At 46.7% G+C, this 23,232-nt stretch overlaps 1 protein-coding gene across 2 annotated transcripts in view; it reads right to left on the bottom strand.

Annotated features, from left to right (window-relative positions):
* The window catches only part of GFRA1 (GDNF family receptor alpha 1), a 220,804-nt gene extending 203,211 nt beyond the window's left edge, over positions 1-17,593 (bottom strand). For both annotated transcript variants that reach the window (XM_060100185.1, XM_060100243.1), the window contains exons 1-3: positions 17,554-17,593; positions 16,376-16,669; positions 15,124-15,207 (exon numbers count right to left, since the gene is read on the bottom strand). In XM_060100185.1, the coding sequence (XP_059956168.1) occupies positions 15,124-15,207; positions 16,376-16,669; positions 17,554-17,593 (418 nt within the window). The remainder of the gene's footprint in view (positions 1-15,123; positions 15,208-16,375; positions 16,670-17,553) is intronic.
* Between the last annotated feature and the right edge of the window lie 5,639 nt (positions 17,594-23,232).

The following is a 23,232-nucleotide window of genomic DNA, read 5'->3' as shown; positions in this document are numbered from 1 at the left end:
TCTTGACCTAGCAATCAAAAAGGCAACAAGCAGAAGAGCATGCAAGGACCTAGGCCTTAGGAGCTGGACAAACCTGGCTTGAACTCGACATCTTCCAAAAACTAGCTTTGTGGCCTTAGGCATGTCACTCAACTTCTCTGAGTTTGGGTTTCCTCTTATATAAGATGTAAATAATGCCCCAATGCCACTCTGGACCAACACTCAGGATTAAATGAAATAATCTGTGAAGGCATCTGGTATCCTACTGCTGGGCAGCCAGCAGGCATTTCGCAAGTAATGTTTCCCACAATTGCTGTCTGGCAGTCATAGCCAGCTTTGACTCTGACCTCAGAGCTGGGAACTTGAGTTCCTGCGGACCTTCACAGCTAAACCTGCAAGCCTGAAGAGGCTTTCCATGGACATCTCAATCCTTGCTGGCAATGCCTATTTTCCTAAGGAGGAATCTTGTCACACACAAAAAAGGTATTTCAAAAAGCCGGATCCTCGGAAAAGGTACACATGACCAACCAGCCAGCATTCAAGAAACAGTTGCCACTAAAGCCAAAAGGAGGTCATTTCCAGGCAATGCCCTTCTAAAAGAGGATTCTAGAGGGATCTCAAACCCAGACAAAGGGGACTGAGATGAATGGGTAGTGCTCAAGAATTCTGACCCTCACCTGACCCCATGCACGATATAGTAGCAGTAAGTTCACTTTCTCTGCCCAGTGACATAGCCCCCAACAGCTGTGGAATGTCAAAAACAAGGCTGCTTGGGTCTAAAGTTACCCCTCCTCCACCATGAGAGGAAAGAAAACACATTTCTGAGTCTCTCCTTCTTTGTGTTTTGCTTATGAGGAACAAATGTCGACAAGATATAGGATACACTGCTCTGTTTGCCACCAAAATGCACAGAACATAATTTTATATGAAGCTACACCCGCTTAATTGTGATGCATTAAGTATTATGTTCATTGTTTCTGAAAGTGGGTAGAAATGAATAATTTATTTCAGACAAAGGAAACTCTTGAATATGAAATGCCTCATCTTTTAAAATTACAATTTGGAAGACAAGAATGAAAAAATACCCATAGCCAGTGAACCTTATACTGCTAATAGAAAACAATGCTTCGACTGTTTCTACTTTGTTTGCAAACATTACGTTTTTTTAAACATTCTTGAGAATGACCAGGAAAAAGACACACTAGGTTTTCACCACGCTAGCAGCCGCTCAACACGGGGCTAGCGTATCTAATGTTAATTTTCTGTGCTGGGTTTCCTCTCCTTTCCTGCCAGCCGACGACTACCTTGGCTCACCTGGAGTCCACTCCCCAAAGCCCTGCACCCCAGTCTCGGCCACCTCCTTCCAGAGCTTTCTTTTCTTTCCTGCATCCCCGTTCCCTTTGTTGCTCCTTTTCCCGCTCCCTCCTTGGCACTCCCTGTGCTCTGTGCCCTCTTTCTGGTTTCATCATCCCCCCAACAACTAGCACAGTGCCAGGCGCAGAGTAGGTTCTCAGAGAATGTGACTACTCTTATTTTTAGAGAACATAATTGATGTTTTGGACTGAATTGAATTGGTGATCATCATTTCCAGTACGGCTATTGGTGTCTTTTTATTCTTTCAGAGCAGAAAAAAATCTACATCCACTCGATCTACTATTGCTGTTTCATGCTAATTCATTGGGAGAGGAGGGAGAAGGGAGTTAGGGTGCACATCAAAGGAAGCGACTGGCAGTCACTCGCCTACCATTTCCCAAGCACTTTCCAGTGTTCTTCCTAAGTGTCACCACCAGTAACCTTATGAATTGGATACTATTATTATCCCCATTTACAGGCAGAGTCTCTATTAACCCAGGGTCCCACAGCTAGTAAGTGCTAGAATGTGGAACTCAAACCTGGGTGTGTTTAACCCCAAAACTCTACTCTTTACCGCTGCTATTCTGCATTTCATAATTTCCTAGGATCACTGGGACCTCATCCCCTGTCCCTCCCCAGCCCCACCCCAATCTCTGGAATAAATACAGATAGTCTGCCTGGTGGCTCTTGAGGATACAGCTGCCCAGCTCTGGGTGTGTTCTTACAGGAAATCGGCAGTAGCATCACCTCTCCCCTTTCCCACCCCAACGGTATCATTAAAACAACGTCATAAACACACCCTGGGCTCAAAGAAGGACAGAGAGGGTTTGCTTATTTCTTCGGAGCTGCTCTGTGAGCTGCGGTAATTACTGGCCTGGCCGCGGGCCCAAAGGCCCTCCCACCTCATCCCTCTCTCACCCGGCTTGCCCTGGGGTTAGCGGGCATCTCTTTCAATTAAGACAACTCCCTGCGTTTAGAATCTTTGCGTTTTTATTCAGACAGTCTCTTGTGTAATGTTCTGAAGCAAGTCGAGAATGTAATGCAGAAAACTGCCAAGTGAGACCCAGGACTAGGGAGCCAGAAGAATAAAATAGTACATAGAAAAGAAACAAGCCATACATCGAGTCCTCCCAACAGGTGGACCACAGACAGGTAGGTCAGGGCCATCTCCCCCAGCCAGGAGGACAGCTCTGGCCTGGAGATCCAAACGCCCATGCCTGACCACTGTCCCCAAATCAGAAAGCAGAAGCCCATCCTGATTTCAGGCTAGAGGGCAGCCCTGGGGTCGGGATTGGGGCTTTGCAGAAGGCAGATGGGGAGCCATTCCTCTGGGGGGTCCAAGACTGTCCACATTCCCACTGACCTCCAGGCTGCCTCCTTTCACCAGCTAGGTCACTCAGTGTCTAAGGGGCCCCACTGAACAATTTTCAATGGCACCCTTTCTCCTGTTACAAGCCAAAATGCCCCTGAGCATGAAGACTTTTCATGACCTGGCTCCAGACCACCCTGCTTCCCGCACTCACTCCTGCTGGCACCTCTCTGCTCTGCTGTCCCCTGCTCTCCATGTGCCTCAGTCCCTTCCCAGGACCACCCTGTGAGGCCCAGGCGGCCTCACTGACTACTGCTCCTCTGCCGGCCTTGGGCACCTAAATGGGGAGCTGTGTGCACTGGGTGCCTTGTGCATCTTTTCCCCGCAAGGAGAAGGTCTGGGAGAGAGAAGCCATCAGGAGCTAAGGCAAACAGGTACCTTCTGAGATGAGGAGTTACTAACCCTAACAGCAGACCTATGTCTTTCTCTAGTCTGGAAGCATCCAGACCCCTGTGTATGCTTTTATGACACAAAACTATATAAAATTGAGCCATATGAAATGTGTGCTATTCTACCACACTGACCTACAAAAATGGCAATTTCATATGATTCGACCTAAAAATCCAAACAATGCTGAGTTCCATTAGCCATCATCCTTCCCTGGTTCTGCTGAGACAAAGGCCAAGCCCCTGAGCGTGGCAAACCTGCCTCTCTGCCCAACTCTTCTCCCACCACTGCTCATACCGAGGCCCCCTGCCATAGAAAGCAGCTTATTACAGCACCCTGGACACTCAGTGCCTTTGCCCATGCTGTTGCCGCTGCCTAGAATGCCCTCCCCAACCACCCCTCCTTATCAAACTCCTACCTACTCCTCAAAGCCCAGTTCAGAGTCCCCTTCAGCAAGCCCTCTCTGACCCATAACTCCATCTAGTCAGTTATTCCCTTCTTAGGGCTACATCTGAGCCTTGTAGGGAGTTTTGCTCATTCACCTACCACTTTGCAACATAACTTATTTGTTTTATACCTAGCCCTAAAACAAAAAAGAGAACTCTTAACAGGCAATGGCAGGGTCCTATTTACCTCTGAATCACCTAAGGCCTCTCACAGTAAGTTCTCAATAAACATGTGATGAATGAATTTGGCAGAAATGCCATTCCATCACACCAAAATACTGAAAATTAAGAGAGATCAAAGAAACTGACCAATTCTTCTCTTCATTATATTATACTTATTTTATACATAATATGTAATATATATTACATATGTATACATCATACACATACACACATATATATATAACTCAGTACAAAGTGTCTAAGACCTCTTCATGCAGTTTGTGCTCTTGACTTTCAGGGAGTATCTCTCTGGTTATATGTATGCAAATGGACGCTGCAGCACGGGTTCTGGAGCCAGACTTCCTGGGTGAGAACGTGGTTCTGCCCATTCTTAGGCGTGTGCCCTCAGGCCAGTTCCTTACTTGGGTCTCAGTTTCTTATCTACCAAGTGGGGCTAAGAACACCTTCTACTAAACAAGGTTGACACAAGTTATTGCATGTAAAACACCTAGCTCATTGCCTCTCACGCTGTTGTCATTACTATTTTTATTTCTCTTAAGGTCTCATGGGGAGGGTAACCATTTTCAATTGGGACTATGTTTAGAGTTCCAGCCTGTTCACTCCTTCTCCCATTCAAATGCCACTTGCCATTCCTAAGCATACAAGAATATAATGGTTCCATCAAGGACTCTCCAGAATTCTCCAGTCTCCCGGTATCTTCTTATAAAGAGTTTATTTGAAACTCATACTAACAGGGATCAATGAAACATTTCATAAACATGGGCTTTAAGAACGCTGCTGGCCTATTCCTACAAAGAATGCAATCAATACTTATTTTCATACATAATTAACTGTACACAAAACAATCATGTACAAAAGGCAAGAGAAATAACAGTTGGCACGGTGTTTCTTAGACCATTAGGAAGGACGTAAAGGAAAGTAGTACCAGCGTGATGGAAGACAAATGAATAACATATTAGGTCACCTTAAACTATGTATTCCTTTCTTTACCACTGTGTAATGCTATTTATATGACAACATGACAAAAAAAAAAAATGGCCCTAGGCATTCTGTTCTACTTTAGAAACCTTCCATCTCACACTGAAATGAAAAAAGATACAATCCAGAAATTTCTTCTCTGGTTAATATTTCTGCAGTTCCGCAGGAATGGTTTTAATAGCGTGCATGTTCTGGATTTTGCTTGTCAATTAAGAACCGATCGGAATGCAAGGCTAAATATTAAAATAATAGATACTGGCTTATATTTCAACTTGAAAGGTTTTTTGTCAAACAGTGTTTTAAGGTGGAAGACAGAGGAAGGGAAACTGGGAATTAAGGAGGTAGAGTAGGATCTAGACAGTTCCTCCTTAATAAAGGATCACGTTGGTACTTAAAATTTCATCACATAACAGTAGAAAGAGCACAGGCTTTGGAGATGCAGAAATAAGATGCGAAACTTAACTCTTCCACTTACTGGCTGTGTGGCACTGAGAAAATTAATCCACCTCTCTGATCTCAGGTTTCCCTCTCAAAAATCAGAGATCATTATACCTACCTTTTAGCGTGGTTGGGGACCAAAAGGAAATAATGGCCTTGAACAGGCAGCCCAGCCCGTGCAGGGCACTCAGGGGCTCCCCAAGGAACTCCTCTCCCCACACTTACCTCCTCTTTAAAGAGACTGCAGGTCTGGAGATAACACAGCTCTAGGACTACAGGCAGAGTCCCAGAGGCAACTGTGGTTTGACCAAAAATAGGCCATTTGACCAAGTGATTAAAAGTCTGTCATATGCTAATGCTTGGACACGGCGGACTGAGGGCTAATTTAGTCGGAGTAAATTGCAATTGATTTTCGAAGAAATTGCTTGTTCTCTTGCCTTTCCTCGGCTGTGTCACACTCTCTCACCCATAGCTGCCTTTGTCACAGCCAGAACCAACTGAAACACGTGTCAAGGAAGATCTTTTTGAGGCAAAATGTTTAATAATACAGACATCCACACTCACACACACTATAAATATACACACACATGAACAGGCAGATGTATACATATATATCTGTGCATGTGTATATACATGTTTATATAGATGTTCTAGAGGGCTCAAATTTAGAAACAATTCTGTACCGTGACCGTACCCTTCTGTGTGTTTTACAAATCCCTTTGTGGTTAGAGAGCTATCCTGAGTCATTTTTATTTTTACAACAGCCTACTATTTGAAGAAAGATCAGAAAAGAGCATACCCCTAAAATCTCCTCTCCATGCTTTCCCCAGCCCAATCTGTGCAAATCCCTGGCTATGAAAAGAAAATGGTTAAAAGATCAAAGAAGATAAAAAATCATAAGAATAAAGGTTAACAGTGGCTGCTTTCACCCCTAATTTCTGATATGGTGATAGACCCTCTTAGAACATTAATTAGAATGGGAAGAGAGATGAAAGAAATGCCCAGGGGACATAATAAATTAGCCCCTTATGCAAACTACCCATTCGTTCTCATCACTGACCCAGCTAGTTGAGTCTCTAAATTACGGGAAGCGGTTAGCTTCTTTAACAAAAAAATTCCAGACAAAAGATTAATTTTTTTTTTTAACCTGGAGGCTGAGAGGGTGTAAAGAGACAAATAATTTCTCAGTTTTCCTTGCAGACAATTCTGAAGGGGCCAAAAAATATGAATATCAACATTCTGGCCACTGGCTCCTGTTACCAAACAGAGACCTATTAAATAACCCTTGTTCTGAAACAATTCCGAAACAATGGACAGCCACCCACTTAACTAAAGTCGAAGGCTGTGCTTCTCACCCTAACTGTGTGAACAAAGTCTGGTATCCTAAAAGGGGCCGAGGGGCAGGTGAAGGACAATTTTAAAGGAGGCAGGGAAATGCCAGGAGATGGAGAGTTTCAAAAAACCATTTAAAAACAAACACATACCTAATTTTACTTGTCATCACTGTCCTAGACAATTTATGTTTTACTGTCCTAAAAATTTATGGAACTCTCAGTTTTCTTATCAGTAAAATAAGGGGATTGGACTAGAATGACCTCCAAAAGTCCTACGGCACCTACAATCCAGGGATTTTATTTACCCCTTTGTTTTCACACAGTACTTCTGATAATTTAATTTGTTTAAATATAATCTTATGACATGCATTTTGGCTTCTGAACTCACTCCTGGCTTCCTTTTCACTCTACAACTATCATTTTCCCCTTTTCCTTATTTTCTCCTCTTATTTCTTATTTTATCTTCTTCCATGTATTCAAATGAGATGCTTTAAATACATTCTGGTTCAAAGTAAGGTACATATTGAATAAATCATACTTTATAAATGTTATTAATATGAAAAATATATATGGCAAGATGACGAGTTTCTCTAGCGTGAAGAAAAGGCTAGAAAGAAAAACTGTAAGTCACAGAATAATACAAGATTCAATATGCAGGCCCTTAGAGAAAGAAGGAAAATATGTTACCAGTCATCCTCATCCACTGCCCTCATTTTACAAAAGGAGGAGATGTCTCTAAGGAAGGGAAGACACTTGTCCAAGTCACCAGCTAGTTAGAGGTAAAGCTGGAAGCAGAACACAATCTCCTGACTCCCGGACCAGTGCTCTTTGAACCAAACAATCCCGGTAACTTCTCTAGAGAATTCCCCACTGTATCCCAAAGAACAAAAATGGACATCCTTTGGAAAGAATAAGCTTTGACAGCAGAAAAATTAAGAGATGGCAGAAAGAAATACTTCAGAGGACTAAGGAAAAGGAATGAGGACAGACATATTGGCTATAAATAATTTTGCACCTTGTAACAATCTTCAGTTCATGCAATTACCTGTCACTCACTGATGTTTTATCTCCCCTCTTCTGGTAACGGGACCTACAGTAACTCTATGCAAAACATTTCACTGTCTCTAAGTTCACAGCCTGCACTGGAACGTTCTGGCCTCTGCCAGAAGTATCTAGACAGTGGAATGACCTGACGCTTTACTCATGAAACTTCTTGAGGTTGACAGTTAATCTAAATAATAAAATTTTCCTTTAGGAAGTGGCCAGTGACACAAGAAGACACAGATTCCTCAGGTCATAAGGCAGGTAATAAGAAAGCGTGTGTAGACTGCAACTCCATTTTTGTAAAAAAGAAAAAAAAAGATAAATATATATGTATACACACACACATATATATTCATATATATATATATATATATATATATATATATATATATATATATATATATATATATGAAAAAAACCTGAAAAGGCTTGTATCAGATGTTTACAGTGGTTATCTTTGAGAGCAGAGACTATGAGTGGTTTAAATTTGCTCTCCTTTTCTATCTGTTTGTAATTTCTTATTGTTGTACAATAAAAATGGGTCGCTGAGGGGCTGGAGAGCGAGAGGACAAAAGCCAAAAGTAGTGGTGTGTGAAAGTGAAATGTAAGTGTACTTAGCAGAGCCTGTGGAGACGGAAGCCTCTCCCAGCTTTAAGGCATGCCCTTCTCAGGGAGCAGTAATTCTCCCTGCTATGAGGGGGATTGCAAACAAGATTTATGGGGAGAGGTTAGAAGAATGGGAATCAGTCAAGCTGAGAAGGGTAGGCTGATCACAAGAACCTTTAAGCACAGGAAGAGCTCCCACCCCGGGTGATAGCCAGCTGCAGCAAACTCACCTCCGACCAAAGAGCTTAAGGAAGGATAGGGCCTCAGAGGAACAGGGGGATTCAGAGCAGGAAAAAGGAAGACCTTCCCCAAAGGGGATTTAAGACTCAAACTGGGTTATTAAGAGATAGGGCTTCCTCCAGGGCCCTTTATATATTGGATAGATTTCTTATTTCTTGTCCAAGCCAGTTTATGAGCAGGCTTCCTGAAGGCTTGGGGTTGCTATCCTTTTCAAGACATAGGATCCTTGTTCCCTGATCCAGGAATACGGTCTGTGGAAAAAGAGTCCCACTCTTGGAGTCAGGAGTGAGCCAACAACTAACACGGCCTTGGTACAGCATTAAAAATGACGGACATTTGGGCTTCCCTGGTGGCACAGTGGTTGAGGGTCCGCCTGCCGATGCGGGGGACGTGGGTTCGTGCCCCGGTCCAGGAGGATCCCACATGCCGCGGAGCAGCTGGGCCCGTGAGCCGTGGCCGCTGAGCCTGCGCATCCGGAGCCTGTGCTCCGCAACGCGAGAGGCCACAACAGTGAGAGGCCCGCGTACCGCAAAAAAAAAAAAAAAAAAGACTGAGATTTATTGAGGACCAATTATAGTTCAGGCACTAAGCAAGGCATTTTACATATAGCCTTTTTAATTCCCAAGAACCTGTAAGGGAGGCATTATCATCATCTCATCTTACATCCAAGAAGTCTGAGGTACAATGAGATCAAATGACCTGCCCAAGACAAAGTAAGCGGCAGAGCTGGGGATGCACCCAGGTGAGTGGAATTCCAGAGCACATGTTCTTTCACCATCGCGTACAAAGATGAAGAGGCGTGAAGCTGCCCAGAGCACTGGTGGGACAGCAGCCGGTCAACCTGGGTTGTTTAGACATGGGGTCGCTGGGGTGAGATAGAAGGTCGATTAATAGAAGAATCTACGAAGGGAGACTGAAACCAGATCATTCCTGGAAGTCACCAAGGTGTTAAGGTAATATCTGGCAATGGGTGGCCAGGTTGGACCGGGAGAGACTAGACACAAGGGTGGGGCCAGTAAGAAGGCCAATGCAAAGTTCAAGTAAAAGATAAGGTGGGTAGATTAAGGGAATGGAGAGAGAAGAGCAATCCAAAAGGCAGCAGGCAATTTCAGCAGGACTTAGTGATGGGTCCAGTGGAAGGAGTGAGGAGGGTAGAGGAGATCCTGGAGATGATTCCAAAGCTCGTGAGTTAGGCAGATAACGTCATTATGTAAGACAGGAGACTCAGGAAGAGAGGATATAAGGAGAAAAGGGGAGGGATGATGAGACCCTTTTTGGATGTGCTGAATTTGAAGTAACTGAGATACATCCAGATGGAATCATCCAGGATTCAGCTGGAAATGCTGGTTTAGAGCTCAGGAGAGGGTGGCGTAGGAGGGGAGGCTCTGGGTCATCGTTGTACATGGTAGCTGAGGTCCCAGAGATGGATGAGGTCTGTCCAGAGAGTATGTGCTAGAGAAAGAGGCTGACACTGATCTCCCCAAAGGTAGGGCCAAGTAAAGGTTCTGGAGGTGACCCTCCAGCAGTGTGGCCCTGGCCAAATTGCTTCCCCTCTTTTTCAGTTCTGTAAAAGCAGAGGATGAGGCAATCTCTAAGTCCTTTCTCTGATATTCAACCACTCATGGTTAATGAGACGCCTGCTCAGAACCAGGAAAGATGCTCGGTGCTGAGCGAACACCCACCACGACAAGCAAATCCCCGACTTTCCAGTGGGAAAGACAGGCACAGAAATAAGTCCTCTTGATAGTCTGTGATTAACAGCTATCATAAAGGCAAGAGTAAATTGCAGCATGAGAGAGTCCTGAGTGGAGGTGCCTGTCGGGGGAATGCCAAGCATGGCCCTCAGAGATGAAACCTGATCTTGGTCTTGAAGAACTAAGAGAAACCTCCCAAACAAAGGCAAAGCCAAGTGTCAAGGCATGGGAAAGTGAACACACATGAAATACCTGGGAATGGATTCCTCAGTGAGCTTGACTGGAGAGGTGATGTGGCTTAGAGAGGAAGGGCAGGGCCAAGCTAGCCTACAAAGGAATGTACCATATGCCAGAATAGATGAAAAAGAACTTACAGGAGTTCTCAGATATAGTGATAACACAATTAGAGAGATGAGTGGAAAGGAGAGGGCCACCATATACCCCTAGCAGCTGGTGTTTACAAGCCCTTCTCTCTTATCATGATTTGACAAGACAGCAGATGATCTTATACGGCTCTTCTTCAACATACAAAAATTTTAGGCAAGTTTTTGTTTAATAGTTACACATATATGATGGTACATTAAAACAGAAATGCTAAACATGGCTCCTTATTGATAGCAGCATTCAAAAAGGGGACAGACTCAGGCTTCCCTGGTGGTGCAGTGGTTGAGAGTCCGCCTGCCGATGCAGGGGACACGGGTTCATGCCCCAGTCTGGGAAGATCCCACATGCCGCGGAGCGGCTGGGCCCGTGAGCCATGGCCGTTGAGCCTGTGCGTCTGGAGCCTGTGCTCCGCAACGGGAGATGCCACAACAGTGAGAGGCCCGCGTACCGCAAAAAAAAAAAAAGGGGGGGGGGGACAGGCTCAAAAGAGAGTTTAGGGGCATCTGATTCTGGGCAAGGCATTTCCCATTACTTGGGGACCAATCTCAAGATCCTAAGGCTTCCTGGGAAGGTCTAAACCACTCCTGGGACTTGGTAGGGAAATGGTGGCAAAGCCAGAGACGTAGAACTTTGTCATTCACCAAATCAGATTTAGGATGTTCAAATCCCAGCATCAGGACCAATAAAGATGTTAAAAAAAAAAAAAAATCCCAGCATCACTCTTTCCCCATGATCTCTCCACTTGACTCTTGTTTACAATACCATCAACTTTGATTACATTTTAGGAAGGTCTGGCATTTCTTTATTCTTCTCTACAAAATCTAACCTCCCAATCAATACTTTTAAACATTGGAGCCCTTTTTTTCATCTCTCGCTGCCATAGACGGCCTTACATCCTCCCTCTGATCCTCCATCTTCAGGCTTTTCTCTGCACCCATTGCACTTTCCAAATTTCTCACTGCTTTGCTCTCGCCCTCCAGAGAGTCCAAAAAGATTGCAAACAGGCTCATCTTCCTTTCAAATCACTATTTCTTGCTGCTTCTTGAACGTTTGTGAAGAAGAAAAGGTGAAGCAGAATGGAGGTTAAAGAGTTGTGGCTGAGAGACACAGATGTGAAACACCACCTGATAGGTCTGAGCGCCCACAGAGCTCTGCCCTCTTGGCTCCCAAGACACTTTCCTTGTTCTCTCCTCTCCTCCAACGTCCTTGTGCACTGGCTCACTTTTTCCGTAGTGTCCTCTAGCCCACTGCCTCGTGAGACCCCTAAAAACCGCACCAGCATCCACTCACAGAAAAGGCACTTCCTAGAGCCCTTCAAAGTGCCTTAGAGGCCAAGGCTTCCGCTTCCGCTATTGCGTTTCCAGGAGAATAATCCCTCCAACCTCCCACTGCAATTCTCACCAGACTAGGCTGCTTTATTTCCCTTCTGTAGCTCAGGCCTCAGATGACAGTTTTTAGATTCTACCTTATTTTTGTTCTCTTCCTTGTTCCCGCCATGGATAATATCTCAATATGGCCTTTTAACTGGTGATCAAGTAAACAATGGCAAAGGTGGCCATGGGTTTGAAGAGTCCAAAGAAAATGGAAACTCAAGAACGTCAAACATGTCTTGTTTGGTGAGAGGATTCAGCTCACACTTAGTGTATGTGGATAAACATCCTCTTCCCCTTGGGCAGAGAAATCCAAATATGGAAACTCTGATTACTACCCTATCTGTAAAAGGCAAAGGCCCTGTGGTCCTGGTTTCCTCAGAGAGACTCTCAAGACAGAGAGATTCTCATCAACAGCAACACTCATCATCCTGATCCTCCGTCCCTGTCCATCCTACAAATGCCAAACTGGATAATATGCATTACTCAATGACTTAAAACCTCTTAAGGCTCCATTTGGCTTTCCTATACCCACTTAAGGAACACAGTCACTGTCAGAGGTCAAAGCTCATTACAGCTGGAACCTAAATCCAACGCCCTTGAGATATAAAATGTAGCTCTAGACAAGACCTTCCTGGCTCTGAGTAATTCATTATGGCTTCTGGGACCTCGGTAGGCTGGGTCTCACAAACTGAGGGTCATATTTGCTATGAAAAGACGCCAGTTTGAGAGAGGGATCCAAAAAAATGAATAAGGGGGACTTGGTCCACGTGGAAGAATTTCTGACTCACCAAAGAAATCTGGACAAGTCGGTGGTATCCGAGAATGACCAAGTCACTTTAAGTGGAGAATCAATGCAAGGATTGAAAAGAGCAAATGGAGGAGCACAGAGGAGGGCTGTTAGGACTGGAGATTTTTACTCCAATGGCCTCATTATACCAAGAAAAGAGACACCCAGAGAGGGGGAAATGAGTCTATTGCAGCCCTATAGCTCATAACAGTTTTGAAATTAAAACCCAAACGAACCTTCCCCCTTACCTACTTCCTCACTCTCACTGTCCCTGGGGAGGTTCGTATCCTTCCAGGCGTCAGTGCAAAGACTGAGGAGTAATGCTTCCTCAGTAATGCAGCCAGCCAGCAAGAGGCACTGCCCCTCACGGTGCTAGGAAGGCCAAGTTGGTTTCTGGCACCCCATCCTAGTTCCTACTGACCTGCTCCCATGAGAGCTCAGATGGTCATATACTCTTGTCTGTGCATCCCCGCTTCACTGCCTTCAGCCACTGTCCTGGCTGGGCCAAAGGGACAGATGGCATTAATAGGGATTTGCGGTGGAAGTTATCAGCTTTATTCAGGATAATATATGAACACCTCTGATACTAAACTTGTCCCCTTATATTTTATCCTGAAACAGACCACACACACACACACACACACACACACACACACACACACTTGTCCTCTGAACCAAAAGCATAATATAGAGGAGTGCTTCTCAAGCTTCATGTGCATATGAAGCACCCAGCCCAGGGATCTTCTTTTTTTTTTTTTTTTTTTAAGATGTTGGGGGTAGGAGTTTAGTAATTTATTTATTTTTGCTGTGTTGGGTCTTCGTTTCTGTGCGAGGGCTTTCTCTAGTTGTGGCAAGCGGGGGCCACTCTTCATCGCGGTGCAGGGGCCTCTCACTATCGCAGCCTCTCTTGTTGCGGAGCACAGGCTCCAGACGCGCAGGCTCAGTAGCTGTGGCTCACGGGCCTAGTTGCTCCGTGGCATGTGGGATCTTCCCAGACCAGGGCTCGAACCCGTGTCCCCTGCATTAGCAGGCAGATTCTCAACCACTGCGCCACCAGGGAAGCCCCCAGGGATCTTCTTAAAATGCAAATTCTCATTCAGTAGCTCTGGGGTGGAGCCTGAGATTCCACACTTCTAACAAACTCCCAGGTGATGTCAGCGCTGCTGGTCTGAGGACCACATTCTGAGCAGCAAGGGGCAGATGTTACAAAATCTTGCAAACAAATATAGGTTTAAATTCTCGTTCCACCGATTAGGAGCTCTGTGATCTTGGGCTGGTTTCCTAAGTTCACCCTGCCTCAATCATCTCATCTCTAAAATGGAAATAACAATATCTAAGATGCACTTGATGATGACTACAGAAGTTAATGATGAAGAGATCTTAAACAGTACCTGGAACATAATAAGGGCTTAATAAATGTCAGTTGCTGGCTGCCTCTAAGATTCACGAGGGCAGATATGATATCTGTCGGGCTCACTGCCAAAATCCCAAAGGCGAGAATGTATGTAGAATGGATGTCCGTGAATGAATGAATGAATGAATGTGTGTATAATACACCCACACATAATTTCAGTATTTACATACTTCCTTGGTTCTATGTCTTTCTGCAGGAAAACATAAAACATTTAGAACACCAGAACACTCTCACCAGTACCAAACCACCATACCTCATAGAAACAAATTCAACATGAACCACCATGGTTAACCAAGAAACATACAATTTGTGATGGCTATATATACTTGAGAAAAAGTCTTAACTGTAAACAAAAAAAGTCAACATCAGTCTGGAATCTGTATATCATTAAGGGAAATCACTGCCTTACTCATTATTTATGGGACTGTCTGAATGCAGATGTTATGAAAAACTTAGTTCGAAAACGAAGGTCACTTCCAAACCACATGTAGATTTGCAAAGAGAGACAAAACAGACTATGGGAACTGAGACCACTTTTGAAAGGGCAGTAATACATTCTCCTGTATATGTACACACTTGCTCAGGAAAAATTAGAAACAACAAAAACAGAACTGTTAACAAATGGTTGAGCTTAATCTTTTAAATCAAAGGCAGACAAGTGAGTCCAACCAAAATTCTTCAACAATCTAAGATTATCTTCAGGCGTCTCGTAAAGTAAAGTGGCATCACTTAAACATATTCCATTTCCAGGGAGGCACTGTGTACTGTAGGCAGCAAGAAGGGAATACGATTGCCACCTACAGACAGAAGTGGCACTCCCTTTGCAAGAGTTGGCCAATCATATTTTAATGTGGAAAAAAAAATTCAACAAGGTCACCTCCTTCCAACCTCTCTCAAACCACCACACAACATTACTTCATTTAGAATTACTTTCAAGTCATACAATCATCTCTAGGCATTCTGCCTCTTCATTATCATCATCCTATTTCTAATTTCCCAGAAACACTGTGCCATTCAACTATCTACTTATACACTACTTGAGAGCCAAAGAGAATGTAAGCCAATGGATTTCAAGCAGGCGAAGGCATCAGAGTGGAAGTATAAATCTGCTTACCTGGTATGAATGGGACTACCCGGAATATATCAGACAATCTGCTGTTAACTGGTTCATATGGGGAATCTTCAAGCAGATCATTCCCTAAAAACAACAGAAAGATTGGGTTCAGATCTGGAAAATAGACATATTTCAGTCAGTTTTTGTTACTGAATCTGAATTCTAATTATGTTATAATTGTGTAACAAAAAGATGCTGAAACTTTCAAAGATTTCAAATGCATCTATTTGGCTCTGGTTATTTCTTTTCATTCCCTCTGCCTCTGTTGTCCTTGCTCTCCCCATAGTGCCATGAAAACACTGGAGAGCAACCCAGCCTGAACTTGCCAGAAAACTCTCCCACTCTTTGCAAAGGAATGAAATCAGAGAGGAAGGAACCCGTGACATCACAAGCCCAGCTTGCCTCCAGGAGCCAATAGAAGAAAGCTGGCAAGAAAGCTGGCCCAAAAGCTGGCCCTTTTTCTTACTCCCAAAAAATGGCATGCAGTCAGAAAGCAGGTACCCTGGCTATTAAACACTCGGTCTCTGAAACAGGTTTTCATTAATAGGTTCTGGAGGAAGTGGCAGCTGAGAGGTCAAATCTGTATATTACAAATTTTCAGCCTGAGACTCAGTGGAGAATGAACGCACTGAATGTTTGAGTTAGATTTACAAACATGAACCACCTCTGGCACACAAGGACCAGAAAATTGCCCTTGTAATGGATGGCTATGACAAGTAGACCTTTCCCTCTCTGAGCCACTTCTGCATTAACCAAGGCTGAACTACACCAGCTGGTTTAAGACTCAGCTAATCTAAGATGACAAAAAAATTTTTTTCCCACATCTGCCTTTGATCAGGTTTGAGGGAGGTAAAGGTAGAATAGATTCCACTGGACCTTTCATTCTCAATTCTTTATCTTATGTCAGTATAGACAGAAGGAAAGAAGAGAGGGGGAAACTCCAGGCAAGATGCAGTGCAAGCCTTTGGATTATTCTGTGAAGCCAGGCCTTTAACGGATTCCTACTTCGATGTTCTGACCAAGCTTCAAAGAGGTCAGCGGGGTCCCTGGGATGTCCCTTCACCCGCTCACTGGTTTTCCAACAACCAGACCAGCAGCAAACACCAGCTGCCCACGTCCCTGGGGGCCAATGAAAGGTCCTCATTCTGCAGCTGGGGAGAAGTGAGTGGAGGATGAGGTCAGCCGGACCCCGGGCCTAGGGACCCGCCTGCCTTCAGGGGCTGGGGGAGGGGGGAAGAAGACGGTCGCGTACCCTGCAGGCTCTGGTACATGCTCCAGTAGATGCGCAGACAGTTCTTCTCCTTCTTCATACCCCGCTTGCAGCGGCAGTTGTAAAGCGACTTCTGTTTGAGGGCCTCCATGGCGCTGCGGCACTCGTCCTTGGCCTCCAGGCCCGATGTCAAGCTGAAGTTGGTCTCCTTGCCCGCCACGCACTGCCTGAGCGTGCGGTACTTGGTGCTGCAACTCTGCTCCTTCAAGCACTGATCGCTGGCTTTCACGCAGTCCAGGCGGTCCCCGCCGCTGACCTCGGCCGACAGGAGCACGTCTTGGCGGGGAGGGGAGGGAGCGTGAGTGAGGCTGGGCTGGGGCGCGGTGCGCCAGCCGTGGGGGAGGACGCGCGCAGGAGCAGCCTTCTGCGGCTCCCGGCTCCCGGAGCGCGTCCGCCCCGCTACGCCTGGGAGTCCATCTTCCCGTCCGGGCACCTCCTGCCGCTAGTCTCCCCCTACCCAACCCCCAGGGCGCCCCGAGGCTTTGCGGGCTTTTCGCGGTTTGCCCGCGAGCCAACGCTGCCCACCGCGCGTGCAGGCCCTGCCGCCCCAGGACCGACCAGCCTCAGCGGCTGCTCGGCCTCCAGGGCCGCCCTCCCGCCGTCCCCGGCTCCAGCCACTCTCTCGGCCCGGCCCGACTGAAGCCCGGGGGCTTTCGGCAGGGGAGAACGGCGGCGGGCTGGGAGTTGCACACGGAGAGGGCGAGCCCTGATACCCGGCCCGCCCGGCACGGAGCACCGAGATGCTATTCCGGGAAAAGTTTTCCCTTCCAAGTTTGCTCTCCTGGCCCGGTGCTCGCCCACACCCCACCTGCCCCGCCCCCCCCGCGCCTCCGCAAGTTCCCCGGGACTTGCAAGGGGCGTCGGGCTTGGGGCTGGAGGGCTCGGACGCTTTAATTTCCCGCCAGGCTAGGTCATTAAAAACGTAGGAAACAAAAACCTAGGAAGAAAAGCTGCGGGCAAGTGTCGCGCCGCCCCTGCCCCACCCCCCAGCCCGGGGGGCTGAGGATTCAGGATCCCCTTCCCCAAAACGAAACTTCGCCGTCCCACACCCACCGCGCCCGCGCCGCAATTTTTTTTTCGGGGTGGGGGCTGGGGGGCTGCCTCTAGTACTCTCCAAGAAGACTCAGCGGATAAGAAAGCTAGCGGCGGCCTCGACTTACCCAGAAGCGGCAGTACGAAGTACAGGGTCGCCAAGAACATGGTGCCGGCGCGCAGCTGGTCCCCGCCCCCCCGAAAATCCAGAGCTGCCGCTGGGTCTCGCCGAGGGAGCTCAGCATGCAGCGATCCCCGGGCGGCCGCGCTGCTCTGGCCGCCCAAAGTTCAGCTCCATCCAATGCGAGAGAAAACTCCCCGGTCCGTCCGCCGCTACCGCCGCCGGCGACTCAGCTCCGGGCGGGCTGCTGGCGAGAGGGCGGGAGGCGGTTCCGCTTTTAGGGGTTCAGGTCCGACCCAACCTGGAAGGGAGAGCGCGCTTTGAAACGAGAGCGGAGAGTGCTGGAGCCTCCCCCGCCCCTCGGCCCTCCCCTGCTCCCGCCTAGGGGGACTTTTTAGCGCCCGGGTGAGGTCCCACCCCCTGCCCGGGTCGGGGCGCGGGGAGGGGGTGCCGGGGGTGCATGTGCGTGTATTCCGGGGAGCCGCCTGCACGGGCAGGGTGGAGGCTGGAGAGGTCGGAGGCGGGCTCCCGAAGTCCAAGGGGGTGTCTATTGGGTCCAACCCAAGAGGCTGAACGCAAGCAAATAAATAAATAACGTTACTTTCCGAGCGGGGCGAGCGGAGCCGGCCGCTGCCTGGAGTCTAAGCACTCGGCGGCGGCAGCTCTTTCTCGCGGAAAAAGCCCCTTCTCCCGGGAAGTTCGCCACCCCCTTCGTCGCGCCCGCTTGCTCGCTCGCTCAGCCAGCCCTCCCCACCCAAACCACCAATCGCTGCCCCCCATCGCTGTATCCCCTCCTCCCCGGGCTCGTCTCCGTTCCGAGGCAGCCTGGAGAGGGGGAACCTACGTCCCGGTTGGGGCCGAAACCCGGCTCCTGCGCCCCTACCCGCCGCTCGGTCCTCTGCTTGCTCCCTGGCGTCCGCGCCGCGCACACACACTAGCCCAGCGCCCTGGCGTCCGGCGCATCAACGCTGCCACCCAGGCCGAGCGCACGGGCCCGCAGCCCCGGAGCGCCAGGGCAGGTGCAGCCCCGCGCCGCGCACGCCCCTGGGCCCCAAAGTTGAGGGGCGCCTACAAGAGGGGTAGAGGGGCATGGGGGAGCGGCGGCGGGTTCCCAAGCCGACAGAATGAGAAAACTCTCTCCAAATGCCACCAACCTGGGCTCAATCGACCGTTTCCAGCTGCGGCGAGAAGCCAGTCTATTTATTTATTTATTTGGGGGGGGGTGTTCTCGCCCTCTCCTTCCCTTTCCAGGCTCACGTCTCTGCGTTACGAAGAAAGATGCAGTAATCTCCGAGAGCTCAGAAGACCGAGTTGGGCCAGGATGATTTCCCAGCAGAGCCCCGGCTCGGATGCCCTTTAGGGATGTTAGTGTTTATTGGGAGATGCGCGGCGGGCAGCGGGTTCCGAGGCCAGAGTTCTTTGCCAGAGGCCCCTCCGCCTGCCCCTGCCCCTGCCACCCCGCAGCACACAGCCAGCCCCCTCTGATACTCGCCGGCAGGGACGCCGCAGATACACACACTCGCGGGCGGTGGGACCCGGGGCCAGATTCCGCCAGCGCGCACAGGACACACAGCGCTCTGCAGCCGGCCGCTAGCGCCGCTAGTCTCTCTGTCTCTCTCTCTCTCTGTGTGTCTGTCTCTCTCACACACACGAGGGCACAATGCACAAGGGCTCTTTCTTTCTTCGTCCTAGCGCAATCAAGCCAGACCCTTCTTCCGAACATAAAGTTTTTCCCCACGTCACTCGCGGATGTGACTCAAGACTTGGCGTGTTAAAAACACACTCAGACCCAGGCCCTCGGAGCTGCGATCGCGGGATGCGCCCACCCAATCATCCACCAACGCGCTCACACTCACACATGCACACGCAGCCTTCACCTATCTCCTCGAGCTTGTACAAGGAGACAAAAGCGGAACCCCTGACCCACTGCATTTAAACCGCGTCAGACCTGGCTTTGGGAAATTTATAAACTGACCTCCATCTTAGCTGTTTCAAAAGTAAATTTTAAAATAATAATAAATGTAAAGGTTCAACACACGCACAGCCCTTCACCCCCATCCTTGGGACCACTCGTTCTCAGCCGGGCTGCCGACCCCCCTACCGCGCCCTGAACACACGCTCCCCTCCTCACACCCCGGGCGGGGGGGCGCCCGGGACACCGAAGTCTACACTGTGTCCAGAGAGGAGTCTGGGAAACAGCCCGCAGTGGCAAGCTCATCCAGCCGCTCAGGACTTGTATTGGGGGTCTTTGCTGATGTCTAAGTTCATCTCTTAGGGAAACAGTTTGAATCAAGGGTGGGTGAGCCCAGCTGTCAAATATGCAAACCCATCGTACTAGACAATGGGTTGCCGAGGAGAGAAAAGGTCTAGGGGTGGGGCTGGGGGTAATTGAAAAGGGCAAGGGCTTTGGTTGAAGTTTGAAAGCGGGGTGTAAGAGCGGGGAGAAAAGGAGGAGGAACGGGGAGGGCTGGGTAGCTCTCCATTCAGCTAGACAGCCAGGCGCGCCCCTTGCTGCTGCGGCGGCCACTCTCCTGCGTGCGGTGCTTTGTTTGGAGTGTGTCTGCACGTCAACTGGCGCCCCAAACCCCGGGGACATCCCACGGATCTGCGCTCCTGTGCACGTGTTCCTCGGGGGCAGGGATGAGGAGACTGAAGCCCCCATCAAGCACCCCCTTCCTCACGCACGTGAACACACACACACGTAGTCACACCACTCACGGATTCCTTGTTCACTGTATCAGTTTACCCTTGGTTGTTGAGTAAACAAAGCAAACATATGTCACATTTTCACGACAGATGGTTCAAACCAAGGGCTACTTAAGTTCTCTTTCTCTGGCAGTCGTAACAGTCTAAGTTACAGAGTGGACGAACGGAAATGTGATTGTCTTCCAATCAGCTTCTTCACGTTAAAGCAGTTTATTCCCATATTTTCACACACAAACTAGAGAAATCCTGGGGAGGTGGTTTTAGTGAGAGAAGTGCGGAAATGTGAATGAAGAGTTTATCTGAAGTCTGTTTCTCCATGGACACCTGAAACATAAAATCCTCTTTCATCACTCCTTTTTATAAGCAGAGGTGAATGTCTCCCTTTGGAAAACTCAGTAATTGGAATCCCAATTTTCAGTGTTTGGCCTATAGCCTATCATTGCTGACCATGTGGGATGGTTGGATGACAATGAGATTTCATTTAAGGACATCATCTGCATCTTTTTAAAGTGTTCTTTGTTTAGAAATGATCCTATGTTTTCCTACCATTCCACAGGCATCTTTTAAGTAAAATTTTAATAGCAAGCAGAAAGGGTGGAATAAAAGTTCTCCAAATGTAAAATATGGGACTTCTTTTAAAATTTTTGTAGCTTCAAGATATTTCTGAACTATTCACTCACGCTAGTCTTCATTAAGTTCTTACTGATGATGAAAACAGACTTTTTTTTGAATAAACCACAAAGTATATACTGTGCTTGTCCAATACAGTAGTAGTAGTCACTAGCCATGAGGCTATTTCAATGAAAATTAAATAAAAGAAAAATGCAGTTCTTCAGTAGCACTAGCTACATTTCAAGTGCTCAATAGCCCCCTGTGGCTAGTGGATACCATATTGGACAGCACAGGCAAAGAACATTTCCATCATCACAGAAAGTTCTGTTGAACAGCACTCATCTATAATGTTGGTGTGAAATTAGTTAATGTGGTGTATTTCTAAAGTTCCTAGAATATACTAGAACAGGGCAGGCATAAAGTGGGTGTTTTATAAGGAGCAGCAATAGTAGTTAAGGTTGTTGTGATGATGATGATGATGATGAAGATGATGATGATGTTGATCTTTTGAGAAAGTTGGAGAATCCATGAAAACACAGCCCACTGCTGTGTCTCAGAAGGAGATAAGCAAGCAAAGAAGCTAAGGAAAAGGGAATGATCTCCCAAGGATAGCTGTGTATGGAAAGATGTGGCCCTTACTCCAGGCTAAGACTTCTTGTAGTAGGAGCTAATAAAAATAAAACAAAACAAACAAACAAAAAAACCTCTTCTTTACAACTGTATCCACCACCTTCTAAAAGTAAAAGTAAGAGAAATACATGGCTGGAAAGCTCTTGGAATATAGACGATAGAAATGCAGTGTGAATTACTTTATTAGTATTATCTCTGTTTCCTTGGAGCTTATCTGTTCCCATGTGTACAGGACTGATCTCGGGATGAAAGGTGACATTGAAATATCAAATATTGTTAATAATTAGAAAGGTTCATGCCATCCTCTGTGACATGTTTTCTCATTGGGAAATTGGTTTTAATGCTACAAAATTAGGTTCAATCCACCCATAAGCACATGAAGTAAGCAATTTTCTTGCATTTCTTGATGTAAGTGTATTTTTGTAAGTTAACAGTTGAGTCATGGTGAGTATAACAGTTTTATTCCATGCAGTATTTTGTCTCCTACTTTCATTGCCTTGGCCCTATACAGTATAATGCAAAATACATTCATTTTGTCAAATTATACTGCTCAAAAATCACTCAAGGTTTTTTTTTAACTCAAACTAGTCTATCAAAGTATTTGACATTAGACAGTTTGACAGGCTTACCTCCGTAGCTACACAAAACCACTCATTATTACCTAAACGTGCCATGCATTTTTTTTTTTTTTGCTGCAACATCTTTGCACATGCTGTTGCATCTACTTCATATACACTTCATCCTGATAGATGAATATGTGAAGATCCAGCTCAGCTTCAACAGGCCACTAAGGATAGCAAGGACTCCTGTTTGAAGAATCATTCTCTGTAGTGTGTACTCTCACGGACCAGTTAGAATCTTTATTACAGCAGTTGTGACATTGCATTGTAGTTGGTTGCTATATCTGTATCTTCAAATGGAATGTGAGTTCCTTGAAGGCAGGAAGATGTTCTATTCATTTTATTTTTGCATCCCCAGCATCTAGACTGATAAATGACACACAGTCACCTCCAATAAATGTATACCGATTGCATGAATAATGAGTGAGGCTGTTTCTCATTTTCCTCTGACACAATAATTCTATTGAAAGGTTTACGTAAAATCCCTTTACTATAGGAATAGTACTAAATATAAGTACCTCATGCAGTTACTGGTATTGCTGTTCCAATAATAGTATCAAATATGTATTATTCCTTTGGGCATTTGACATTTACTTTCTTTTTTTAACAAAACCCATTATTGTAATAGAATGCTCTTTTTCTGGTTCACTTTAATAGTAACATATGACATATTTCATTTCTGGGAAATGATAGCTTGCCTTAGGTCATATTTTAAGGCATAAAGCCAGAGGCAGAGTAAAGTTCCCACCTGAAGTTCTCTAATCACCTACAAATGTGTCTCTCTCTGGGAGAGAAGGATTTAGAAGGGCCAGATTGCAGCTACCCTGGAGCCTTCATCCTCGAAGGCAAGTTTTTAAAAGCCAAGTTCACCCAAAAGTGTTAAAAATTCTTTTATAAACACATAAGACCTTGTGTAATCTTTTAGGAAAATGAGAAAATAGTATTCATCCAAACCCAGAAGCCTGGTCTAACGGTCTATATGCTGACATGATCTAACCTTCTAGGGCTGTACTTCAACATTTGCCCTTTGGCAATACAGGAAGAGCCAGTTGCTTTCAGATTTCAGAGCCCTTTTCCAGGCTGACTATATTAAGATGTGTCTTTTGAACATTATTTGC

Source organism: Mesoplodon densirostris, chromosome 1 (genome assembly GCF_025265405.1).
Source record: "Mesoplodon densirostris isolate mMesDen1 chromosome 1, mMesDen1 primary haplotype, whole genome shotgun sequence".
In the NCBI taxonomy this organism is placed as follows: Eukaryota; Metazoa; Chordata; class Mammalia; order Artiodactyla; family Ziphiidae; genus Mesoplodon; species Mesoplodon densirostris.
The sequence above is the reverse complement of the archived record's forward strand: the minus strand, read 5'-3'. Positions and strand labels throughout refer to the sequence as shown.